Consider the following 24111-nt stretch of genomic DNA (forward strand, 5'->3'; position numbering starts at 1 on the left):
ACCTACCCCTTGGTGTTTTTTTTTCTTATTTCTTTTCAATTTTAGGGTCAAATTCGATAAAACTGCTGTATTTATCCCTTGTGGTTTTTTTTCAAGAGATCTATCAGCTATATAACTAGAGACAATTGGTGCACCTAACTCAGTCAAAAACTGAGGTATTTTAAGCTCACATGGTGTGTTATACCAGTCATGACACATTTTTTGAGTAATTACAAAAAGGCCTAGTGTCCAGTGCATTTAAGAGATTGCAAGAGATTTTGCACATGACAAAATATTGGCTTACAATTACATAATTCTGTTTCTTAACTTGACCTATCAGGGCCAGTTGTTCCAGAAACCAAGTACGGATGGAGTCTCCCCCCGGGTATAAAGGAGATCAACTGCCTTGGGAAACATCAGCGTCATCAAGACATCCTAGCAGCTCATCTGGGGATCACGAATGAACAAAATGTAAGATATTCTTTTTAGATGAGTAAAGCCTGGTTCATACTTCCTGCGAATGTGAATGTGAATGCGAAGCGAATTTTGACAACACAAATTCTCAACAAATAATTTGCAGCAGTTCAACTCTGCTCAACTCACTTGCAAAAAATCGTTGGGACGTCAAATTCGCAGGAAGTATGAACCGGGCTTTACATCGGTTGATATTTAATACTATACAGTTGGCATCTTGTAATTAAGTAAACCATTGCAAGCAAGCAAGCATATACGCGTTTTTTTTGCGCTAACTTGGTGGTGCGTGCGGATCGAAATGGTGGTGCGTACCGATCGAAATGGTGGTGCCTGCGGATCGAAATGGTACAGCACGGACGATTGCGAATAAGACTAAAGGGACCTGGACACGTGCACGTGGCACGTGGGGTCCTACTTCCGGCTCGGGCCACTGGGTGGTTGATCTTAAAGGTGCATTCGGGCTCCTCATCTGCTAGGATGGTGCCGGTGTTATCACAAATGGTTGACCAACGGAAGTAGTCCCTATGTTCTTTCCAACTAGGGACCGCGCTAGTACAGTAGGGGACTATCCCGGATAACTCTGGGATGGCGGACCTGACCCGTCCGGGAGGACGGTGCAAAGGCCCCGACGACTCTGGAAACCGTGTGGGGCTGGTATCCTGGGACCTTCACGTGGTAGCCCTGTTTTAGACGAACCTTACCAGGATGAATGGGCCAAATTTGAAACTGAAATATATTGTTTGGAAAGGTGTACTTAACTGCAAGATTGCACGACAATCATACTCTGTTCAATCAGATTAATAAAACAAGACTAATGCAAGAATAAATTTGTTTTTTCTTACATGTGATCCAACTGCGAGGTGGTCTATCAACCTGCATCTCCTGAAGACTGCTTGTCATCCATGAAGCAGCACCAAAGTCAACAGTGTCAGTTTGTAAGCGAGGGCTGAATGAACGAACCCAGGGAGATTCAAGCTCAACAGAATGGAGGGCTGACACCTGTTGCAGTCTCGGGACTATTAACATATTGCATATTTTAAAAATGTATCAAACTTATCTGCCCAAAAATGCAACATGGCATGTTTAAAGGCAGTGGACACTATTGGTAATTACTCAAAATAATTATCATCATAAAACCTTTCTTGATTACAAGTATTAGGGCGAGGTTGATGGTATAAAACATTGTCAGAAATGGCTCCCTCTGAAGTGACGTAGTTTTCGAGAAAGAAGTAATTTTCCACGAATTTGATTTCGAGACCTCAAGTTAATAATTTGAGGTCTCGAAATCAAGCATCAGAAAGCACACAACTTCGTGTAACAATAGTGTTTTTTCTTTCATTATTATCTCGCAAATTCGACGACCGGTTGAGCTCAAATTTTCACAAGTTTGTTATTTTATGCATATGTTGAGATACACCGAGTGAGAAGACTGGTCTTTGACAATTACCAATAGTGTCCACTGTCTTTAACGAATAGCATTGCATGTTTATCAATTTTTGCTCAATTTTTGCTCAATTTTTGCCCCAAAATTCAACAAGGCATATTTATCCAGTTTTGCTAAAATATTGCCCAAAATGCAACTATGCTTTGTTTAGCCTTGCGTATTTATCCTATTTTGCTCAAATTTTGATAAATATTTGCCCACATATAACAAGACTATAGCCTTGCGTATTTATCAAATTTTGCTCAAATTTTGCCCAAAAGTGCAATGAGACTATAGAGCCTTGCGTATTTATCGAAATTGTGCTCAATTTTTGCCCAAAAATGCAACAAGACCTTGCGTATTTATCCAATTTTGCTCAAACTTTGCCCACAAGTGAAATAAGGCTATAGTCTTGCGTATCAAACTGCTCAAATTTTGCCCAAAAGTGCAATAAGGTCATAGCCTTGCGCATTTATCAAAATTTGCCCAAAAGTGCAATAAGGTTATAGCCTTGCATATTTATCACATTTTGCCCAAAAATGCAACAAGACTATATTAGCCTTGCCTATTTATCAAATTTCGCTTAAATTATGCCCAAAAATGCAACAAGGCCTTGCGTAATAAACAATTTTGCTCAATGTTTGCCCAAAAGTGTAACAAGGCGTATGATAAAACTTTGCTCAATTTTTGCCCAAAAATTCAACAGGACTATAGTCTTGCGTATTTATCAAATTTGGCTCAAACTTTGCCCAAAAGTGCAACAAGACTATATATAGCCTTGCATATTTATCAAATTTTGCTCAAATTTTGCCCAAAAGAGCAACAAGACTAAAGCCTTGCGTATTTATCAAATTTTGCCCAAAATAGCAACAATACAGCCCTGCAAATAATTATCTAATTTTGCTCAAATTTTGCCCGAAAGTGCAACAAGACTATAAATAGCCTTGCGTAGTTATCAAATTTTACTCAAACTTTGCCCAAAAGTGTAATATGGCTATATATAGTCTTGCGTATTAATCAAGTTTTGCCCACAATTCATAGCCTTGCGTACTTTATCAAACTTTGCCCAGAAGTGCAATAAGGCTATAGTCTTGCGTCCTTATCAAATTTTGCTCAAACTTGCCCAAAAGTGCAGTGTGGCTATATATAGTCTTGCGTATATATCAAATTTTGCCCACAATTCATAGCCTTGCGTATTTTATCAAACTTTGCCCAGAAGTGCAATAAGGCTATAGTCTGCGTCTTTATCAAATTTTGCTCAAACTTTGCCCAAAAGTGCAGTATGGCTATATATAGTCTTGCGTATTTATCAAATGTTGCCCACAATTCATAGCCTTGCGTATTTTATCAAATTTTGCTCAAACTTTGCCCAGAAGTGCAATAAGGCTATAGTCTTGCGTATTTATCAAATTTTGCTCAAACTTTGCCCAAAAGTGTAATATGGCTATATATAGTCTTGCGTATTAATCAAATTTTGCCCACAATTCAAAGCCTTGCATATTTTATCAAACTTTGCCCAAAAGTGCAATAAGGCTATAGTCTTGTGTCCTTATCAAATTTTTGCTCAAACTTTGCCCAAAAGTGCAGTATGGCTATATATATTCTTGCGTATTTATCAAATTTTGCCCACAATTCATAGCCTTGCGTATTTTATCAAATTTTGCTGAAACTTTGCCCAGAAGTGCAATAAGGCTTTAGTCTTGCGTATTTATCAAATTTTGCTCTAAGTGTAATATGGCTATATATAGTCTTGCGTATTAGTCAAATTTTGCCCACAATTCAAAGCCTTGCACATTTTATCAAACTTTGCCCAAAAGTGCAATAAGGCTATAGTCTTGCGTCCTTATCAAATTTTGCTCAAACTTTGCCCAAAAGTGCAGTATGGCTATATATAGTCTTGCGTATTTATCAAATTTTGCCCACGATTCATAGCCTTGCGTATTTTATCAAATTTTGCTCAAACTTTGCCCAGAAGTGCAATAAGGCTATAGTCTTGCGTCTTTATCAAATTTTGCTCAAACTTTGCGCAAAAGTGCAATGTGGCTATATATAGTCTTGCGTATTTATCAAATTTTGTCCACAATTCATAGCCTTGCGTATTTTATCAAATTTTTCTCAACTTTTGCCCAGAAGTGCAATAAGGCTATAGTCTTGCGTATTTATCAAATTTTGCCCAAAAGTGCAACAAGGTTATAGTCTGGCGTGTTTATCAAATTTTGCTATCAATCTTGCTCAAATTTTGCCCAAAGGTAGCCTTGCGTATAATTATCAAATTTTTCTTGAAAATTCAACTTGACTATATAACTTTACATACGTACTTATCACATTTTGCCTAAAATGTTGCCTTGTGTCTTTATCAAATTGTGAGTGTTTTTCTATATGTATAAGAATAAAGATCAATGCTATTATGGGCAAGTCAACTGTTAAGTTGATTTGTCTGAACTTGGAACTGTTGTCTCATTATTTGTCTCATTATCTACTAGGCCGCCATGTTTTCCCACAATGCAATAAATTGGGTGTGTATTAATTTAATGGGAGTTTCCTTGCGCAAAATGACTTGCTAAAAGCGACTTATATACACACCCAGTTGCATTGTGGGCAAAAATGACGGCCTGAGGGTCCCACCAGGATAAGGTGGGCCCTCCATATTTAAGTTGGGGGGGGGGGTAGGGTTAAGGCAAATAAAACGCAAGTAACAAGGAGAGTCGTGTCCAATTTTTTATTGAAAAATTTGGCCAAAAAAAAAGCAGAGTTGCGCAAACACCTGTGCCTGTCGGTGGACCCCCTCGGCCACCTGGAACTCGTGATGATCTAAAGGCCCAAGTGCAATGGTCTATATGTTTTCTGTTCAGTGAAGTTCAATTAGATGTACTCCTAGTGTCTACTTCAAAGTTGTAATGTCTCACAAACAAAGACGAGCTAGACGCAATTCTGCGCTTTGTTTTTAGACGCAAGTGTTGAGCAGAAGGTAGTTGTTGCTTGCTTAAATGAACTGATGCCCTCAAGGGCCAAAGATTTCACCGATTGTTGTCTCGCAACCAAGCCGCACTGGTGGTGCCAAGAGTTGTCGACGCTTGTTCCAATGGGATCTTAACTCGACAGATGATGACGACTTCTATCCAGATGATGATGTGCTGGTTGGAGAAACAAGTTCTAATGGCCACTAATTTCCCCCTTGCTTTCCACGGGGCTGCAATTTGGACGTTCAGGTGTAGACAAGAGACAAAATGGCTACAAGTGAACTTGTTTTTGGCCAACTTTGATTAAAAACAAAGTTGACGATGTTTAAAACACATTGCATGTACCAAAAGCTTTGAGAAAAATGCTTGACGTATTGACGCAACCGTCGCAAATCTTTGAACAGTTTTAGTCCGCTAAATAGTGACGTTTTCTCACTGTGTGCCAATAAATGATAACAAAGATGACATTGGATTTATATAATGACTACCATCCTAAAAGAGACCGACTTTGACCATAACAACAACACATTTCAACACAGCTAAGATTTATCCAGAACTAAGTATTTGATTTACTTTCTAGACTACTACACAACACGGCAATAATTTGTAGATTGTTCTCTAAAATTCAACTAAAATTGTTGACCCTTTGAGTTATTCGTAATTAATAAGAGAAGTAAATACCGTAACTAGACTGTAAATATTGCTAAAAAAAGAGACGCATGTCGACAAGAGAATATTATTCAATTCAATTTAGAATACAGCTGTCTCCTAAATTGACGTTTAAAAAGGAATACTTTCGTTTTTTTTGTGCAGCCATTTTTGGCCTTGCAGCAAGAGAAAAACCTGAACAATTTGTGACGTTTAATTCCCCCTCAAACTATTATCTAATAAAATGAGGGACTAAAGATATTTGTAATTTACGGCACAACTGTTTCCTAAATTGAAAACTTGGTAGGTCTACTTTCGCTTGTTTTGCGTTGAACTTTTTTAGCTTAGCAAGAGAAAGAATAAAAACAAACGCAATTTCTGCACGCGTAAATCCCCCTCAAATTATTATCTAATAAAATGAGGGACTACCCGTACAATACTTTGCAATTTAGGGCACAACTGTTTCCTAAATTGCAGTACTATTAGGAACACTTTGACTTTGGTTACAATCGAACATTGTTGGCCTTTTCGTAGGAAAAACTAAAGTTCGCTAAGCTTTTCACTGAAATATTATTGACCTGACAGTACGACAAAACATGGTACAACTTATTTCCCCTCAAATTATTATCTAACAAAATGAGGGACTAAAGATCTTAGCAATTTAGGGCACACCTGTTTCCTAAATTGAAGTTTCTTTAAAGGAATACTTGCGCTTGGTTTGTTCGATAACATTGATGGCCTTGTTCTTAGGGAAACAAGCATGCTGTTTTGCATTTGTTTCCCCCTAAAATTATTTCCTAATAAATTAGAGACTGAATTTCTTTGCAATTTAGGGCACAACTGTTTCCTAAATTGAAGGTTTTTAATGAACAGTTTTACTTGGTTTGCACTGAACTAGCCTCAAAGCCCGACAAAACTTGATTTCCCCCTCAAATTATTATCAAACAAAATGAGGGACAGAATGTTTTCACTTTTTGTCAAGATTGACTCAAAATTTTACTCATTGTGACAGAAAGTTATGACTAGCAAGTTCAACGGCAACCCCCGTTTTGGGCGACACAAAGGTTCGCTTATTTTTCTGTAAATAGCATCGCTGGAAAAAAATTAAACCTATTGTTTGATATCTTTGTGCTGTAAATTTTCCTACAAAACTTGAGACAAATTTATCCATTTGAAACCTTGAAATGACCTGTGACCTTCCATGCAATGATTTAAATTTTGACTGATTGACCTTTGACCTAAAATGGAGATTGAGTTGAACAAGTTAACAACCCTAAGCTAGAACGGATTGAATGCTAAAAATTTTTGCTACAGTTGCTCAAACTAGGACTCGAAGAACATGCAGTTTAGTTTTACCTAGTCTGATTTTAAAAACCCTATCCTCAGATGCAAGACTTTAAATGTCTTAGGCATTGAGTTCTGTTTTAACCTGATTTTCAAATCCTAATGTAAGATTTTAGTGTGATGTCCAAAGTTCGTGAAAATATTTATAATAAACTTTCTATACGAGGATGTTTAGCTCTAGCTAATATCCTAAAACAAGATTTAGTTGTGAATAACCTAAGCTTTAAAAATTTGAGCTTTTATAAACAAAATTAAGTTTGGATTTTTTTGCCAAAAATTTGTTTAGTTCTATCTAGTCTGCGTTCAATGAAGATTTGAATGTTAACTTGCAAGTGTTAAGATCTACCTATACTTCGATTTAAAAATTTATAATCTAGAACAAGATTTAAATGTACAAGCTTTTAGAGAAGTATGAACTTTTATCAATAACTTTCTTTTTAGATGTTTTGAAAACTAATTAAATTCTACCCTAGTCTGATAAAAAAAAAAAAACGTACTCTCAAAAAAATAAATGTTGACCTGGCAAGAGTTCAGATCCACATTTAGTTTGTTTTTAAAATTTGTATCCTAGATTAAGATTTAGTTTGGAATGTCCCAAGCTTTTTGAGAAGTATAAACTTTTATGATTAACTTTTTGAGTAAGATTTGAAACTTTGCATGGTGGAAATACGATATGGAAAAGTTTGCGGTAACACCATGTAATGACTATGAGTTGGGGTGGTTCTGAAAAGAACCGTTGATTAACTTTTTGTTTAGACGTGCATTGAAAGTGGATTTAGATCTACCTAGTTAGTATGATTTTAAAAACTATGGTCTCAGAAAATATTTAACTGTTAAGTTTTCGCTTGGAATGTTGCAAAGTTTTAGAGAACTTTCATGATAAACTTTCTGTTTGGCAATGCTTTGAAAACTAAATCTGTTTATCTCCTGCAGTAATTTGCCCTTGACCATGACCAGACCCTAAGAACCTTGACATAGGAATCCAATGTCATCTTTGGTATCAAAAGGCAATAAAATTGGTGTTCTTACTAGATATTTTGGATGTGAAGTGGCATGACCAAGCAGAACATGTTTCTCCAGCCCTCATATCATCAACTGGATAGAAGTCCTCATCATCCACCGAGTCCAGATTCCGTTAGCTCAAACGAAGACATCCCTTAGCACCTTTGTTGATCTCAAAAGATCCCCAGTACAAACCTGTTTACTCAAAAACAAAAGAATGACGTGACCAACAAAAGGCTAAATTATAAGGGGCCCTCATCCCGACGTCTTGAGAGATCGACCAGAACGTTTTAGGGACCAACCACTACCTTCCAGCTCAGGCCCTAGTACAAACGCATGCTTCCAAAAATGCTCGCTCTAGCTCGTCAAATTTTGTAAGGCATTACATCAGTGAAGGAGAACACTAGTCGTGCATCTAAAAGAATTTCACTGAACGGAAAACATACCTTCCATTGCACCCGGGCCCAAAGGACCAACACTTGTTCCAGGCAGCCGAGGGGGTCCACCGACAGGCACAGGTGTTTGCACAACTCTGCGAGTTTTTCAGAGGGTTTGGATGAGGCCCTAACATACATTAATAAATTCAGCAAAATGAGCTGCTCATACACAACCAGTCCATAATTTAAATCTTGAAAATTTCATTAAAAAATCCTGACCTTGAACCAAAAACTTGAGAAAACCAACAAAAAAAATAAACATTTGTTTTCCCTGAAGATCTGAAAGATAATCTTTCATAACAAAAACACTAACAAAAAAACAAATATTAAAACTTTTTTTTATATTCATGAATGGATAGAAATTTCCATATCTCTGCAAGATACTGAGATTTCTATAGTTTTGTTTTTATGTTTGGTAAATGAAACAAAGTAATTGGCTTCGCTTGAAAGAAAAGTCATTCCATTTTTAGAAAATTTTACTTAGATTTCCATAGTTTTGTTTTGATGTTTGGTCAGTGAAACAAAGTTGCAAGAAAAGTTGCTTGCAAAAAAAGTCATTACTTTATGAAAGTTTCACTTCTTCAAACGGACTCATTTTTCGGTAGGAGCAACTCGTACATTTCACTGAAATAATACAAAGACATATGATTCAGAATTTATTGTTAGTAAAAACAAATCAGAAATAGTTTGTAATTTTCAAACCGAGATCCAAAAGTTCGGCAAAGTTTTTGTTTAAAATGTCTTTAAACAGTTTCAATCAGAGTGCTCTCTGACTGGTAAAACTGTTTCCCAAGAAGACAATCAGAGTGCCCTGATTATCCGCAAAGAAACGAAGCGATTTTATAATTATCCAAAAGTTTTGCCAAAATATTGTTTAAAATGTCTCGAACAGTTTCAAGCAGAGTGCTCTCTGACTGGTAAAACTGTTTCCAAGAAGACAATCAGAGTGCCCTGATTATCCACAAGGGAAGTTTTTCTTTGATTTTCAAAGGTTTTGATTTGTGAGTTTGGCATGTATGAATCTGAATCATATATCTTTGAGTGTGAAAAGAATGGATCTTTATTAACTAAAGTTGAAAATTAAGTTATTTAGCACACAGGGGGAAGTTTGGGTAAATCTAAGCATAAATAAGAGTAAGCGGAAGTGGATACCAATATAAGGGAAAGTGTCAGTTACTCACTACACAAAGGAAGTGTGAGCAACTCAGAGTAACACAAGGGAAAATGTTAGTTACTCACTACACAAAGAAAGTGTGAGCAACTCAGAGTAACACAAGGGAAAGTGTCAGTTACTCACTACACAAAGGAAGTGTTAGCAACTCAGAGTAACACAAGGGAAGTGTGAGTAACTCAGAGTAACACAAGGGAGTGTCAGTTACTCACTACACAAAGGAAGTGTGAGCAACTCAGAGTAACACATGGGAGTGTCAGTTACTCACTACACAAAGGAAGTGTGAGTTCAGAGTAACACAAGGGAAAGTGTCAGTTACTCACTACACAAAGGAAGTGTTAGCAACTCAGAGTAACACAAGGGAAGTGTGAGTAACTCAGAGTAACACAAGGGAGTGTCAGTTACTCACTACACAAAGGAAGTGTGAGTTCAGAGTAACACAAGGGAGTGTCAGTTACTCACTACACAAAGGAAGTGTGAGTTCAGAGTAACACAAGGGAGTGTCAGTTACTCACTACACAAAGGAAGTGTGAGTTCAGAGTAACACAAGGGAGTGTCAGTTACTCACTACACAAAGGAAGTGTTAGCAACTCAGAGTAACACAAGGGAAGTGTGAGTAACTCAGAGTAACACAAGGGAGTGTCAGTTACTCACTACACAAAGGAAGTGTGAGTTCAGAGTAACACAAGGGAGTGTCAGTTACTCACTACACAAAGGAAGTGTTAGCAACTCAGAGTAACACAAGGGAAGTGTGAGTAACTCAGAGTAACACAAGGGAGTGTCAGTTACTCACTACACAAAGGAAGTGTGAGTTCAGAGTAACACAAGGGAGTGTCAGTTACTCACTACACAAAGGAAGTGTTAGCAACTCAGAGTAACACAAGGGAAGTGAGAGCAACTCAGAGTAACACAAGGGAGTGTCAGTTACTCACTACACAAAGGAAGTGTGAGTTCAGAGTAACACAAGGGAGTGTCAGTTACTCACTACACAAGGGAAGTGTGAGCAACTCAGAGTAACACAAGGGAAGTGTGAGCAACTCAGAGTAACACAAGGGAAAGTGTCAGTTACTCACTACACAAAGGTAGTGTGAGCAACTCAGAGTAACACAAGGGAAGTGTGAGTAACTCAGAGTAACACAAGGGAGTGTCAGTTACTCACTACACAAAGGAAGTGTGAGTTCAGAGTAACACAAGGGAGTGTCAGTTACTCACTACACAAAGGAAGTGTTAGCAACTCAGAGTAACACAAGGGAAGTGTGAGCAACTCAGAGTAACACAAGGGAGTGTCAGTTACTCACTACACAAAGGAAGTGTGAGTTCAGAGTAACACAAGGGAGTGTCAGTTACTCACTACACAAAGGAAGTGTTAGCAACTCAGAGTAACACAAGGGAAGTGTGAGTAACTCAGAGTAACACAAGGGAGTGTCAGTTACTCACTACACAAAGGAAGTGTGAGTTCAGAGTAACACAAGGGAGTGTCAGTTACTCACTACACAAAGGAAGTGTTAGCAACTCAGAGTAACACAAGGGAAGTGTGAGCAACTCAGAGTAACACAAGGGAGTGTCAGTTACTCACTACACAAAGGAAGTGTGAGTTCAGAGTAACACAAGGGAGTGTCAGTTACTCACTACACAAGGGAAGTGTGAGCAACTCAGAGTAACACAAGGGAAGTGTGAGCAACTCAGAGTAACACAAGGGAAAGTGTCAGTTACTCACTACACAAAGGTAGTGTGAGCAACTCAGAGTAACACAAGGGACAGTGTCAGTTACTCACTACACAAAGGTAGTGTGAGCAACTCAGAGTAACACAAGGGAAAGTGTCTGTCACTTACTCAACACACAAAGGAAGTGTGGCACACCCTGAAACGTTGACTAATCTACAAAAATATTCAACAAATAAATCTAAAGGAAATACTAAGTCAAATTTTGTTTGATTCCTATGAGTTAAAACACTTAAGTGTCTCTTTTAACAGTCATGCAACTCTGTATTTTGATAAAAGACATGACATTTCCAGAATACCAGGCACAGCAAGATTTTGTACTGTGTTTTAAAAGTTTCCAGTGGTTAAAAATAAAAACCCAAACCATAAAAATCAGATGTTGCATGCCTGCTTGCTGATGTAAGAGATGGGCAAAACCCCGCCTATCTAATACCCTCTTGGGGAAAAATTCCCATCCGGCTCCACTTTATGGCAACCAAGTTTGTCAACTCCACACATCAGCACATCTAAATTGAATGAGCTTATTCCTAATTAAGCCTGTGACAACGTTTTAAGTTGAGAGTTTGATGGTTCACCACACAAGGGAAGTATGGATCATCACATAGAGAAGTGTGAGCGATTCACCACACAACAAAAAATGTGAGCGATTCACAATACAACAAAAATTGTCAGCGATTCACCACACAACAAAAAGTGTGAGCGATTCACCACATAACAAAAAGTGTGAGCAATTCACCACACAACAAAAGTATAAGCGATTCACCACACAACAAAAAGTGTGAGCGATTCACCACACAACAAAAAGTGTCAGCGATTCACCACATAACAAAAAGTTTCAGCGATTCACCACACAACAAAAAGTGTCAGCGATTCACCACACAACAAATAGTTTGAGCGATGCAATTATAACTACATCCCTATAATATACAAATAATTACAAAGTATACAACGAGACGTACATCTCTACCAGTGATGGTCGCTGACTCCTTGTGAGATCCGACACTCTCTGTCTTGATTTTGATCTGTGGAAGACGAAAAAAAGAACAAAAAAAGATATATCATTTTGATGATACAGCAATCACCACACAACTTTTGGCAAGTCCAGAAGTGTTATCATATTTGGGCCTAAACGTGCAAAAAATCTTGGCAATCCAGCAGTTTTGTTTTTAATTTGGGCCTAAACAAAATCAAAAATCACAAGGTATAACAGTTTAAGCAAACTTGGACCTAAAATTTAAAAAATCACAATGGTCGTCAGTCAAGCAGTTTTATCAAATTAGGGCCTGAAATTGAAAAAATCACAAGGGGTATTCCAGTAATATTTTTGCCTAAAATTTTAACAAAAATGCAAAGGATTAAGTCCCGCAGCTTTATCAAATTTAGGCCTAAAATTGAAAAAATCGGAAAGGGGTAAGTCCAGCAGTTTTATCAAATTTTTACCTGAAATTTCAAAACAATGACAAGAGGTACAAGTCATTGGAGATAATTAAAGTTCATTAAAATTTGTCCTATAAATGGCAAGCTTTACTATCACTGCCAAAAAATGTATATTTATGTAGGCTTACCTGCAACAAGGATGCTTGACTGCTCGAGGCGATGATAGGTTCGACACTCACTGTCTGGAATTTGAAGGCGGTGACACTCTACCAGTGATGGACGCAGACTCCGTGTGAGATCCGACACTCTCTGTCTGGATTTTGATCTGTAGAAGACGACAAAAAAAGACAGAGAAAAGATTTATCATCTCTGATTATATGTGACCCTCTCTGTCGTAATGAGGAATATCGAGTAAATTTCATTTTTGAGTTTATCATCCTAATCCCATTAAGCAAATCTTAACATTTTAAATAAAATAAAAATCAAGATCATACGACCTTCCTGTCTGAAATAATGTGGAATTTTTAATGACCTTGACGCTTAATTTTACGAGCCGTTTTGGAAAACATAAACAAGAGAAAAATAAAACAAAACGCGACGTCTCAAGCACTCATTAAAATAATAATTGTTTACGAAATGACAACATCGTTTTTTTAACCCCCCAAAGTCAGACAAACGAAATTACAATAATGTACAAACAACCCAAAGAGAAGACAATTTCACCAATAAATTTGACAATCTTTACCTGAAATTTTTGAGCAATTTGCGTTGATATTTCCAACTTGAAATGCGAGTTTCGTTCCGTCAAGCCATAGAGTAAGGACAGCTGTCAGCGCTGCATCACGTTATTCCCCCGGGTATACTCAGCTTGAAGACCAGGGAACATTCGCAATTTTCCGTGCATGTTCCTCATGATTTTAGCAATATTTCTTACCCAACACAAAATTTAACTGAAAGATTATTCCTTTAGCTTTCAGAATTGTTTGGGGTTGGGATAATTCAACTTTGAAAACCACGAAGCAATGATGAAAATTATACACAGTTTTTCCAACTTTCCCTAATCATTCCACAGCAAAACATACATGTATCCTTCGGCTTGCCTGGTACCCGCGCTTTGTGTACGGCGTCGTATGGTGCATGTCGTTCACTTTTTTGTGAACATTGACAATGTCATAAATATGATTCATATTTTTTTATTATCAGTTTCAACTTAATGTCGTACCTGTACACAGGAAGTTGACAGAGTTGTCAAAGCAGCTTGCTTGATGGTCACCAGCGCTTCAACAACGACAGCTTGGAGACATTTCCTCAGCTCACTTTGATGAACAGAGACTTGGCTCACTTGATCTGTAGATGAAAAAAAATGGAACGAGAATGAAATTCAATGCCTATTTGCACTGGGTTCTTTTACGTGCGTGACACAACACACAGGACCAGAAAAACCCCCAACAAAAAGTAGACATCAAAATAGTTGCAACATCCATGAAGAAGCAGATGAGTTTTACGGTATTTTTTTCAATTATGTGTATGGAATGGTCGGTGCCGGCGTCTGTTTTGTGAACAAAATTTTCATTAAAAAAACGTTTTTAAAAGCAGCAAAAACAACTGCGCCTTTGTTTAACACATGATTGCATTCTAGAACCCAAGTCTTTCTTGAAATCAACCTGCAAAAAACCCCAAACAACCGCGCATTATATGTGACCAATAAAACCATGGAGCAATAAACCATAATAAACTAGACCACCCACCAATCGCCCGAGAAAAAAAACAAGCACCAAATACAACAAAATTAAGCAAAATCAGGACGGAAGAACCTTACTAAACACAATTAAATACTCCTTTTTGCTCATCCAGAGCATCTTAACTTGGTAATTTTTGTTGAATGAAGCCTCATCGTCTCGCTAGTTTTTCGTAAACACGCTAGACTCTTATTCCTACACGGAAATCTGCTCCGTTGACCGACCATGCTGCTGACAGATTGTGTTTTGCTTTGTGGTCTTTTGTCAAGATGATTGAAGCTAGTTTTGTAAGCTATCGCGTACTTTCACCAATAGAGGGCGTCTGTTCTCATGCTATCGAATATTCTGAAACGCCCTCTAGCGTTCAATATTTCTTACACTTTTTGCAACAAGTGAATTAATACGAAGACTACAAGCCTTTGCGTTGCATGATGGGATTTCGCGCTGTGTATGCGTGATCGTCGGAAGTTTGCCAGTGTTCAGCGGCACTTCGATTGATTTGTTTACCTTTTATCCAAACCTTGAGTGAATGTTTTTACGTTTTATTCGAGCCTTAAAATAGTTTTAAAAAGTCATAGTTCTGTAGTACCGCTGCCGATATTTTTGACTGGTCAGCCGGACCAGTTGGCAAGGTGTTTCAGCTAGTCCGCCGCAATTTCTACTGGCATTTGGCCAGCCTACCAGCGTTAAGGTCGAACGCTGCAAATTGTTCAGAATATTTGGTACTTATTTTCACATAGTAAAGTTGCAGGACTTGAAATAACACAGGGCATCCACAGCAATTGAAATGGTGCCCTGTGCTTTTGCTGTGGTGCCCTCTGCAAGGTTCCAATACAATTTTACATTTGCCTCATAGAAGTGCACGTTACCAGAGGGAAATTGTTGTGCCCCTTCAAGAGCGAAGTTTAGCCTAAGGGCCATGTCACACAAGGCAATTTATGGGCAACCAGTTCCAGGCAATCTCCATGAAGAAAAGCCACTCACATTCCAATGTTCACCTATTACTCTTGTGATTGAAGACAACGTTTTCCAAAAAATTACTTGTGTGCTATCAAAGTGGTCTTGTAGCATACACTGCAGTTGGTTGCCTCCAAGTTACCTGTAAAAGTTGCCTCGGGTGACAAGGCCCTAAAGCTGCCATACTAAAAACATTACTCATGGTCCAATTTCAATCATTTTTTTAGTACCTTTAGATGTGAGCTGTCATAGATTGCTGGCCACTCTGCGTTGCTTCAACATTGATTGATTGACACATGTCTGCTGAGGGTGATGGACAGCCAGACATCATGATTGAAGATCTGACGCTCTGTCTGTGTTAGTTGATCTGTAAGTTGATGACAAAACATGTAAGAATGACTACAAGTTTTAAAACTTAGTGAGTAGGGTGTCGTGGCCGAGGGGATAAGAGCAACGAACTCAAGCTCTGGTGCTTCTGTTCAGCAGAGTGTGGGTTCGAATCATGGTCATGATACTTGTGTCCCCGAGCAAGACACTTTAACTATTAACTGCTTCTCCCCACCCAGGGGTCAATGGGTACCTGTGAGGGCAGAGTTGGTTCTTTTGACTGATTTAGCAGATAGCACATTTTAATGTTGCACAGGCTGTATACTCCAAAGGGAGCCGAGTTGGTTTAAGGAATGAATTAAGGCCCAGTGACCAGGGGTAATAATGTTGGAAATGCTCTGAAACGCCCTCAAACATTGATATTCGCCAGTGTGACAGCATCATTAAGCTGCCATACTAAAAACATTACTCATGGTTCAATTTGAATCTTTTTTTATTCGTACCTTTAGATGTGAGCTGTCATAGATTGCTGGACACTCTGCGACGCTTCAACATTGATTGATTGACACATCTCTGCTGAGGGTGATGGACAGCCAGCCATCATGATTGAAGATCAGACGCTCTGTCTGGGTTAGTTGATCTGTAAGTTCAGAATGAGTACAAATTTTTACATTTAGTGAGTAAACTATGCATGGAGTCATCCAGAATTGTCCAATACCGGCTGGTTTAAGACAGTAGGCCATGCACTTCACTCTTAAAGACACAGGGGTCGATTTCACAAAGAGTTAAGACTAGTCCTAACTTAGGACTAGTTTTAGGAGATATACAAATTGCATGGATAGTCCCAAGTTAGGACGAGTAACTGGTCCTAACTCAAGATAAGACTAGTCCTAACTCTTTGTGAAATCCACCCCTGGACACCTTTGGTAATTGTCAAAGACCAGTCTTCTCACCAGTCCATTATGATACGGGTAGATTTAGCGCTTACCAACAACAGAGGGCAAGCGTCATGTGAAGACCTTTACTGTAGTGTGCACAGTTGAGAGCCTTTTTATGACGCTCGCCCCCTTTTGCTAAATCCATCTTACCCACATCATAATGGACTGGTCCAAACACGGTTTTAAAGCCAAGATAGACCGACCGCTCTCCGTGTAAGTTAAGTTTTTTTCTGGTTAAAAACTCACACTTTTCGTGAAGTTTTTTCCATTACATTTCTGATTTTATTCCAATGCACACCGCGCCAAAGTGGATCGCTTTTAACGAAGAGCTTGCCAATTATAATTATTGTCTCAGCATTGTCAGATTTTTTTACCATTACGAGCGGACAATAACTTCCGATCATAGTAACAAATCCGACTATTGAAGGACTGGTAAGAATGTCTGTCAAAAAGTCTATGGCGTATGCATCAGGCAGTACTGTTTGTAATAATAATAATATTGGAAAAGTTTCTGTATGGCGCCACCACTTTTTTATTCAGTATGAAATAATTAAGTATCTAATTTACCTCAATGAGATATCCCTTTTTGTAACAATGAGTGAAAAAGTGGTGGTGTGGCGCCATACGGAAGTTATCCATAATAATTACTAGTTTACAATTACTGAAATACTAGGTTTGCCATGGTTTTAATTAACTTAAATAGATTTTTCATATTTTTACCGTATTTTTTCACATTTTTACAGTCCTTATTGAGATGATAAATTGCTGAAATTTTACGTACATATATTCCTTAGCTAGAACTATTGGATATGTTGAGATAATTTTGATCCTTTGATGACAATATTTTGTGAAACAAAAGTTGAAATTGACAAAAACACGAAATAGCATTGATCACTACCGCCCTCTTGTGGCTGACGTCCTTCACCAGGGGATGCGTCTCAAAATGGCTAATATTATTTTTTAGAAAAACATTTTGAAGGGCCACTAAGAGGTCCCAATTTCACAGACCTGCTTGTCAAATGTTCAGTAATTGTTCTATACACCCTCAATTCCAAATATTGATAACAATTGGAAGCTACAATGTCAATTAAACAAGAGTAAAATATGATAAAACCGAGCAAGAAACTTACGTAATTTTTTTCACCAAGCACACGCGGTCTAAATGAACCCGACTGCTGTTGTATGCGCAGTGTTTAAAACATATAGACTACAAGGACCACGTGTTAAAACTGTCGTCGTGTTCTGCCAGATTGTACCACAAGTGACCGACGATTGTTTTATGAAGTGGTTCAAAAGTTCTTCATAAAAACAAAATGGCAGCCTCGGCGAAGTTAGAAGACAAGGCAATTTGGGAAGATGGAGAGGTAAATAAATGTCTTATTTTTACTGTTTGCGACAAATTTCAGTAATAATTGTACCTATTAATGAATGACCATCACTTTGTGTAAACGGTGTATTCATCGCACGCGATAAAATGTAAACTAAAAGGAAGAAAACAATCGTCCAAAATCTGCAAATTTACTGAGTCATGCCGTGTGTACGAACGTAGGCAATGGTTGATTGAATGTGTGTAGTTCGCAATGCACGGTTTATAAACAAACGAAACAAAGAATTATGAAACTTCGAAATTCGGAAGTTGAATATTATCCTTCGAATGTCCTTTGTTACTTTCAGACAGGAAATATCATAATTTAGATAGTCATGATTGTCCTTATTGTTTAAACTTTATAATGTTTGACTTTTTGACATTTTTGATGATTTTAATTTAATTTAAATTAATTGAGTTGGTTGGGGAATTTAAAAATTTCTGTTTCGTAATTATTTTTGAAAAGTACAATGATAACTACTTTTTGTTTGACTCTTCAGAATGCTTAGTGTTCACTTTCAGTTCATCAGTTCTTGGTGTATATTAACAAATAATTTATAACTTCACTGAAAAAAAATGACAATAAATATGTGCCATTTATGTTTTTAAATTTAAAGTGACACGACAGATATTGTATATTTCAAACTTTTGTTGCGACTAAACGGCGCTAGCTGCTACTTCAAATAATCAAAAAGTTCATATTTTGTGTCGTTGTTTCACTCTGCAGGATTCAGTTGGTGAGGAAGTATTACGGATGTCAAACGATGAAATCGTAGGACGAACTAGACTGCTGGACAATGAAATCAAGGTTGGTGATTATTTATAGGCCATTTTCATATTACAAGTTGTAACAAATTTACTATTTTGGAATTTTTACAAATTGTAACAAATAAACTATTTTGTTTATTTAAATTTCCGTTGCAGATAATGAAGAGCGAAATCATGCGGATCAATCATGAACTGCAAGCTCAAAAAGAAAAAATCAAGGAGAATCAAGAGAAAATCAAAGTGAACAAAACTCTCCCGTACTTGGTGTCAAACGTGATCGAGGTAAGTATTAGAACCTTTGGCCGTGTCCGAAACTGTGACTTCGGCTTCAGCTACGGCTAGATCAGGGCGTCTGTCAGTGTTGAAGAATAGGCAGATGTGCACGATCTAGCCGTAGCTGTAGCCGAAGTATATAGTTCGCAAAGCATCCTAATGGAAACACCACTCCAACTTTTTGTAGAGAAGACGTGAAGAATTCCAGTTCAAGATGCTGGAGGCTAACCCCTATAGGAATAACTCTTTCATAAGAAAGTAATCTAGATAATACTGAAGCCACACATTTAATATTCTATGTAATTTTTGTCTTCCCCTGCATTTTGTGTCTACAGGTTGGTGTAATAAATCTCTAATTAATCATCCGGGGGTAGAAATGGGTACCTGTGAGGGTAGAGGTTGATATTGTGTTCGAAAAGCCTTTGAAGTGCCATGGCACCTCAGGGCTGTATAATTTCCGGTGAGCTGAGAAAGATTACAGGAATGTTATTGGCCCAATGGCAAAGGCACTAGTAAAGCGTGTTATATACATACTAGTTTTCATTATGGACCCCTTTTTTTGAATCATATATTTTTTTGTTTTGTTCATCAGCTACTGGATGTAGAGCCAGAGGATACAGGAGAGGCTGAGGGAGCTAACGTTGATTTGGACTCGCAGCGTAAAGGCAAATGTGCCGTCATCAAAACCTCAACAAGACAGGTCAGTGGACAAACAGATTCATGGTTAGAGACTGCCCCCATTTGCCATAAAAAGTTTGGCCTTGAACTTCGCAATTGCAAAGGCACAGTGATTCCTCTTGTAAGGGGCACTTTTATGAGTATTTGTATTGGAACCTTGCAAAGGGCATCACAGGTGACATTGTTTATTTCGTGGCCTGGTGAGGCTTTGTCAGCCACTCTCTCAACACTTACTCATGTCATTCATCAGTGAAAATGACTAGTCATTGGTGCTAAATGGTCAGACAGTAGGAGGGTTAACTGTGCACTGTGAAGGTGCATTCACCACATGAAATCATACTGCAGGCTGGCATAGCTTATCTATCATTCAAATCACAATGGATGATATTGAATGGTCAAACAGTAGGAGGGTTGACTGTGTAGATACATTCACCTCAAGATATACAATTGGCTCGCATAGTTTATCAATCATTCAAACCATGATATTGAACGGTCAAAGAGTAGGAGGGTTAATAATCATTGTTATTTTGTTACTCCACAGACATACTTCCTGCCAGTCATTGGATTAGTAGATCCAGAACAGCTTCATCCCGGGGATCTAGTCGGAGTCAATAAAGACTCCTACCTCATCCTGGAAACTCTCCCACAAGAGTAAGATTGTTGGATTTCAACTCAATATTTACTCTATTTTGCAACACTTTAAAGCAATGTTCATAACAGAATGTAGCGCAATTTCATAAAAAGCTTAGATTAATCTTAACTGCAAATCCATCGCAGTTGCTATTAATTTGATGTCACAAAACAAAGTAGTAAACAAACTTGTGACCGGTCTATTCTTAAAGGGGATATAGGCCTGCCTTAAAATCATGATGACACAACCCCATTTAAGCGGTTATTAATTCTTGTAAATTATATTTATAATATTTTTGTCAATTTTTAGATTTGATTCTCGAGTGAAAGCCATGGAGGTTGATGAGAGACCTACAGAGCAGTACAGCGATATCGGTGGGCTGGACAAGCAGATCCAAGAGGTATAGTTTGTCATCTGTGCTGTGGCCATTTTGTTTGATACCCTGTTTACATTTGGCATTAAGCTATGACACTGCGGAACCTGTATTAATAACAATTTTTTTCCTTTTTTTTCATAGTTGATTGAGGCAGTAGTATTACCAATGACACACAAAGAACGCTTTGAAAACATCGGTATCCAGCCACCTAAAGGAGTTCTTTTGTACGGACCGCCGGGTACCGGGAAAACGCTCATGGCCAGAGCGTGTGCAGCACAAACAAAGGTAAGCTATCTAGAACACACGAGGGCGCTGTTGGTACGTGTATATAATCGATCTAGTTTTACGCTGAAAATTTGTTCTGAAAAGCCAGTGACCATTTTGGTTCTGTTTAACAACTCTTTCTATCCAGAAAGGAGTAGACGTTGTAACCTGTGACGCTGAAAATTTGTTCTGAAAAGCCAGTGACCATTTTGGTTCTGTTTTAACAACTCTTTCTATCCAGAAAGGAGTAGACGTTGTAACCTGTGACATCACATGTTAACCAAGAGCCACAGGGCCATTATCTTATTTTCATCAACAAACTATAACAATCTTTTTGTTTTCTTCCATAACAGTCCACATTCCTGAAACTCGCCGGACCTCAACTCGTCCAGATGTTCATCGGGGACGGAGCTAAGCTGGTCCGAGACGCCTTCGCCCTGGCCAAGGAGAAGCTACCAGCAATCATCTTCATTGATGAATTGGACGCCATCGGTACCAAGCGTTTCGACAGCGAGAAAGCCGGTGACAGGGAGGTACAGAGAACGATGCTGGAGCTACTTAACCAGTTGGATGGATTCAGCTCTAGTGAAGAGATCAAGGTAAGACTGAAACATTTTGCTAGACGCAAAAACATGTTCCCTTTGGCATAAGCCTGCCTTCCTTAAACGAAATTGGACAAATTTTCTCAACACATAGCCACATTCCCTTCGGCACAAGCCTGCCATCCTTAAACAAAATAGGAAACATGTTATTAATGCAAAAACGGGTTCCGTTCCACACAATCCATTGGACTGCCAGATAAGTTACTGCTAGAAAGAGACCGCATCATTGTGGCAAAGTACGGGAGGATTCCTACAGAAGTGAATACACGCATGAGTTGTTTGAACGTTTCAATGTATCAGTTGGTCACATGAAGAGTGGACGACACAAGTCTTTAACAACTACCAATGTTACACGTGCTTTAAAAAGTCATTAATTTATAAATATTTTGTTGTTGTAGGTGATTGCAGCAACCAACCGTGTCGACATCTTGGATCCAGCCCTCCTCCGATCCGGTCGTCTTGACAGAAAGATCGAGTTCCCCAACCCCAACGAGGAGGCCAGAGCAAGAATTCTACAAATTCACTCCAGGAAAATGAACGTCGGGTAAGTACCGAAAAGAATAATCGGAAACAGTTCCATGTCATAAAGCTTGTAAGCATAAAAACTTGGATAAGTACAGAAAAAAAAAAATGTTTAACAAAAACTAGTTTCCAGCCAAGATCCTGTTAAGTTACAGTGTTGCAACTTGTGCCCCAATCATCATTTTGCTTAGCAAAGAAATTCGCTAAGCAGTATTTTCTGATCAACAGCTTTATAAAATTTGGCCTTGATGATATCGTTCTGAGAAACATGGGTCTGTACATTTTTGTACAGGGATGCTTTGGTTCATTCCTGAACTTCAGTCACCCCCCCCCCCCACAGGTTGAAGTCAGGCATTTGTACAGACATTCAAAGATTATCAACTAATGGTTAAAAGCATTTTGATAGCAACCGCACAAACCATTTTTCCAGTTTGTATGACGCTACCGAGATGCAATAACATCACATGTGGATTTCCAATGTACACGAGTTCCATTCAGTACCCGTGTGTAATTTCACCCCACATACATTACATTCCTAGTATAGGAGACTGAATGGCTTGTAGCTCAAAACCTTTACTGGACCAATTTTTTTTTACCCGATACATTAGCTCATTAAGCTGAATTTTATTCACTTTCTTTTCAGATCTGATGTTAATTTTGAAGAGTTGGCCCGGTGTACGGATGACTTCAATGGTGCACAGTGCAAGGCAGTGTGCGTAGAAGCAGTAAGTATACATATACACACAGTGCGTACACTTAATTTATGTGACACCATTTTACTATTGGCTATTATGGCTATTTTTGCTGGCAACCAACTGCGCTCAGTATTTTTTTACCTGAAAGGTATTGTGGAGCTTTGTTGTAGGCCTATTCCTTTATAGCACTGTGTTATGGTTTACAAGGTACAGTTGGCACAATATACAGCCGAACAACCTAGGAACACCGGGGCAAACCCATTCTCTTAACATAAGTACACTGGGTTCTTTTACGTGCATTACACAACACACGGGACCAATGGCTTTAAAACCCATGCAAAGGACACAGCAATAATGGTCAAGTTTCTTGCTCGAGGACACAAGTGTCACGACCAGGACTCCAACCCACACTCTACTGATTAGGTCGGGTGTTCTTTTCCGTTTGGATACAACACTTTGTTTGGTCAAGTGACTTAAGACTTTCTTTTGTGTTTTGTCTTCAGGGTATGATCGCATTGAGACGAGGAGCAACTGAACTGGCTCACGAGGATTACATGGACGGCATTCTAGAAGTACAAGCCAAGAAGAAGGCCAACCTTAACTACTACGCTTAGCTACTTAAACCACTTTATGATAACCCTTCTTAACAAAAATATTTTGCTTACTGGCTATCAAAACTCTTACAATCAGGGGCCGGCCAATTTCATAGAGCTGCTTAAGCAAAATATTTGCTTAAGCATGAAAATAGCTCGCTTATTTTACACGTTAGTGGCCAAAATTTCATGCCATTATACATTGCTTGCGAGCTGTTGTTTACTTAGCATAACAATTGAGTGGAGTCTTGGCCGTAATCTGATTTCACTGAGCAAGGATTTTTTCGCTAAAGCAAAATTTTGTGCTTAAACCGCTCTATGAAATTGGGCCCCAATAATGTATACATTATGGAATTTTGGCTGATAACCAGTTTCTGTTAAGCAAGATTTTTCTGTGCCTGGTAAGTTTTTATGCTTACAGGCTTTATGATACTGGGCAACTGAGACCTCATTCTAACAAAGTTGACTTGGAAGTTGTAGATAGGATCATAAAGTTTAGGATGTGACTGCCCAATTCTTTTTGTTATTTCATTCTACATTGTGTAACAGGCATGGTATTTGGTTGTAGGACAACTTGTACAAGAGCTGACCTACAATGCATGTATACATGTCACAGTAGTATGTGAATTATTTTACAGTAGAATGTTATCAGGCACAATATTTCGTCCTAGAATAAAGGTTATTTATTATCAGTTATACTGATTTTACTGAAGGCAGAACAAAAAAATGGAAACCAAATTAAAGCCGGAAGAAGTTGCGAGGTTCACTCAATAAACATCTAGCATTTGTGTCCGACATTAACCAGTGAGAAACACAAGTTCAGGGTCTTGTCCTAGTGCAAAGTA

The 24111-nt window shown here is 38.3% G+C and overlaps 1 protein-coding gene and 1 long non-coding RNA gene across 2 annotated transcripts; one reads left to right on the plus strand and one right to left on the minus strand.

Annotated features, from left to right (window-relative positions):
- Positions 1 to 12078: 12078 nt before the first annotated feature.
- Positions 12079 to 17647, minus strand: LOC139942547 (uncharacterized). Its single transcript, XR_011786692.1, has 6 exons — positions 17629 to 17647; positions 16064 to 16200; positions 15464 to 15600; positions 13760 to 13884; positions 12726 to 12862; positions 12079 to 12182 (listed from the first exon to the last, which is right to left on the minus strand). It is a non-coding gene; the product is annotated as an uncharacterized lncRNA (long non-coding RNA).
- Positions 17648 to 17799: 152 nt separating this feature from the next.
- On the plus strand, positions 17800 to 24111 carry LOC139942888 (26S proteasome regulatory subunit 6A-B). Its single transcript, XM_071939695.1, has 11 exons — positions 17800 to 17862; positions 18592 to 18672; positions 18789 to 18914; positions 19498 to 19605; positions 20125 to 20234; positions 20524 to 20614; positions 20732 to 20875; positions 21208 to 21453; positions 21855 to 22000; positions 22622 to 22703; positions 23177 to 24111. Exons 1-11 carry the CDS (start codon positions 17812 to 17814, stop codon positions 23285 to 23287), a joined length of 1296 nt encoding a protein of 431 aa, XP_071795796.1. The 5' UTR covers positions 17800 to 17811; the 3' UTR covers positions 23288 to 24111.

The sequence above is a fragment of the Asterias amurensis genome, chromosome 10, assembly GCF_032118995.1.
Source record: "Asterias amurensis chromosome 10, ASM3211899v1".
Classification (NCBI taxonomy): domain Eukaryota; kingdom Metazoa; phylum Echinodermata; class Asteroidea; order Forcipulatida; family Asteriidae; genus Asterias; species Asterias amurensis.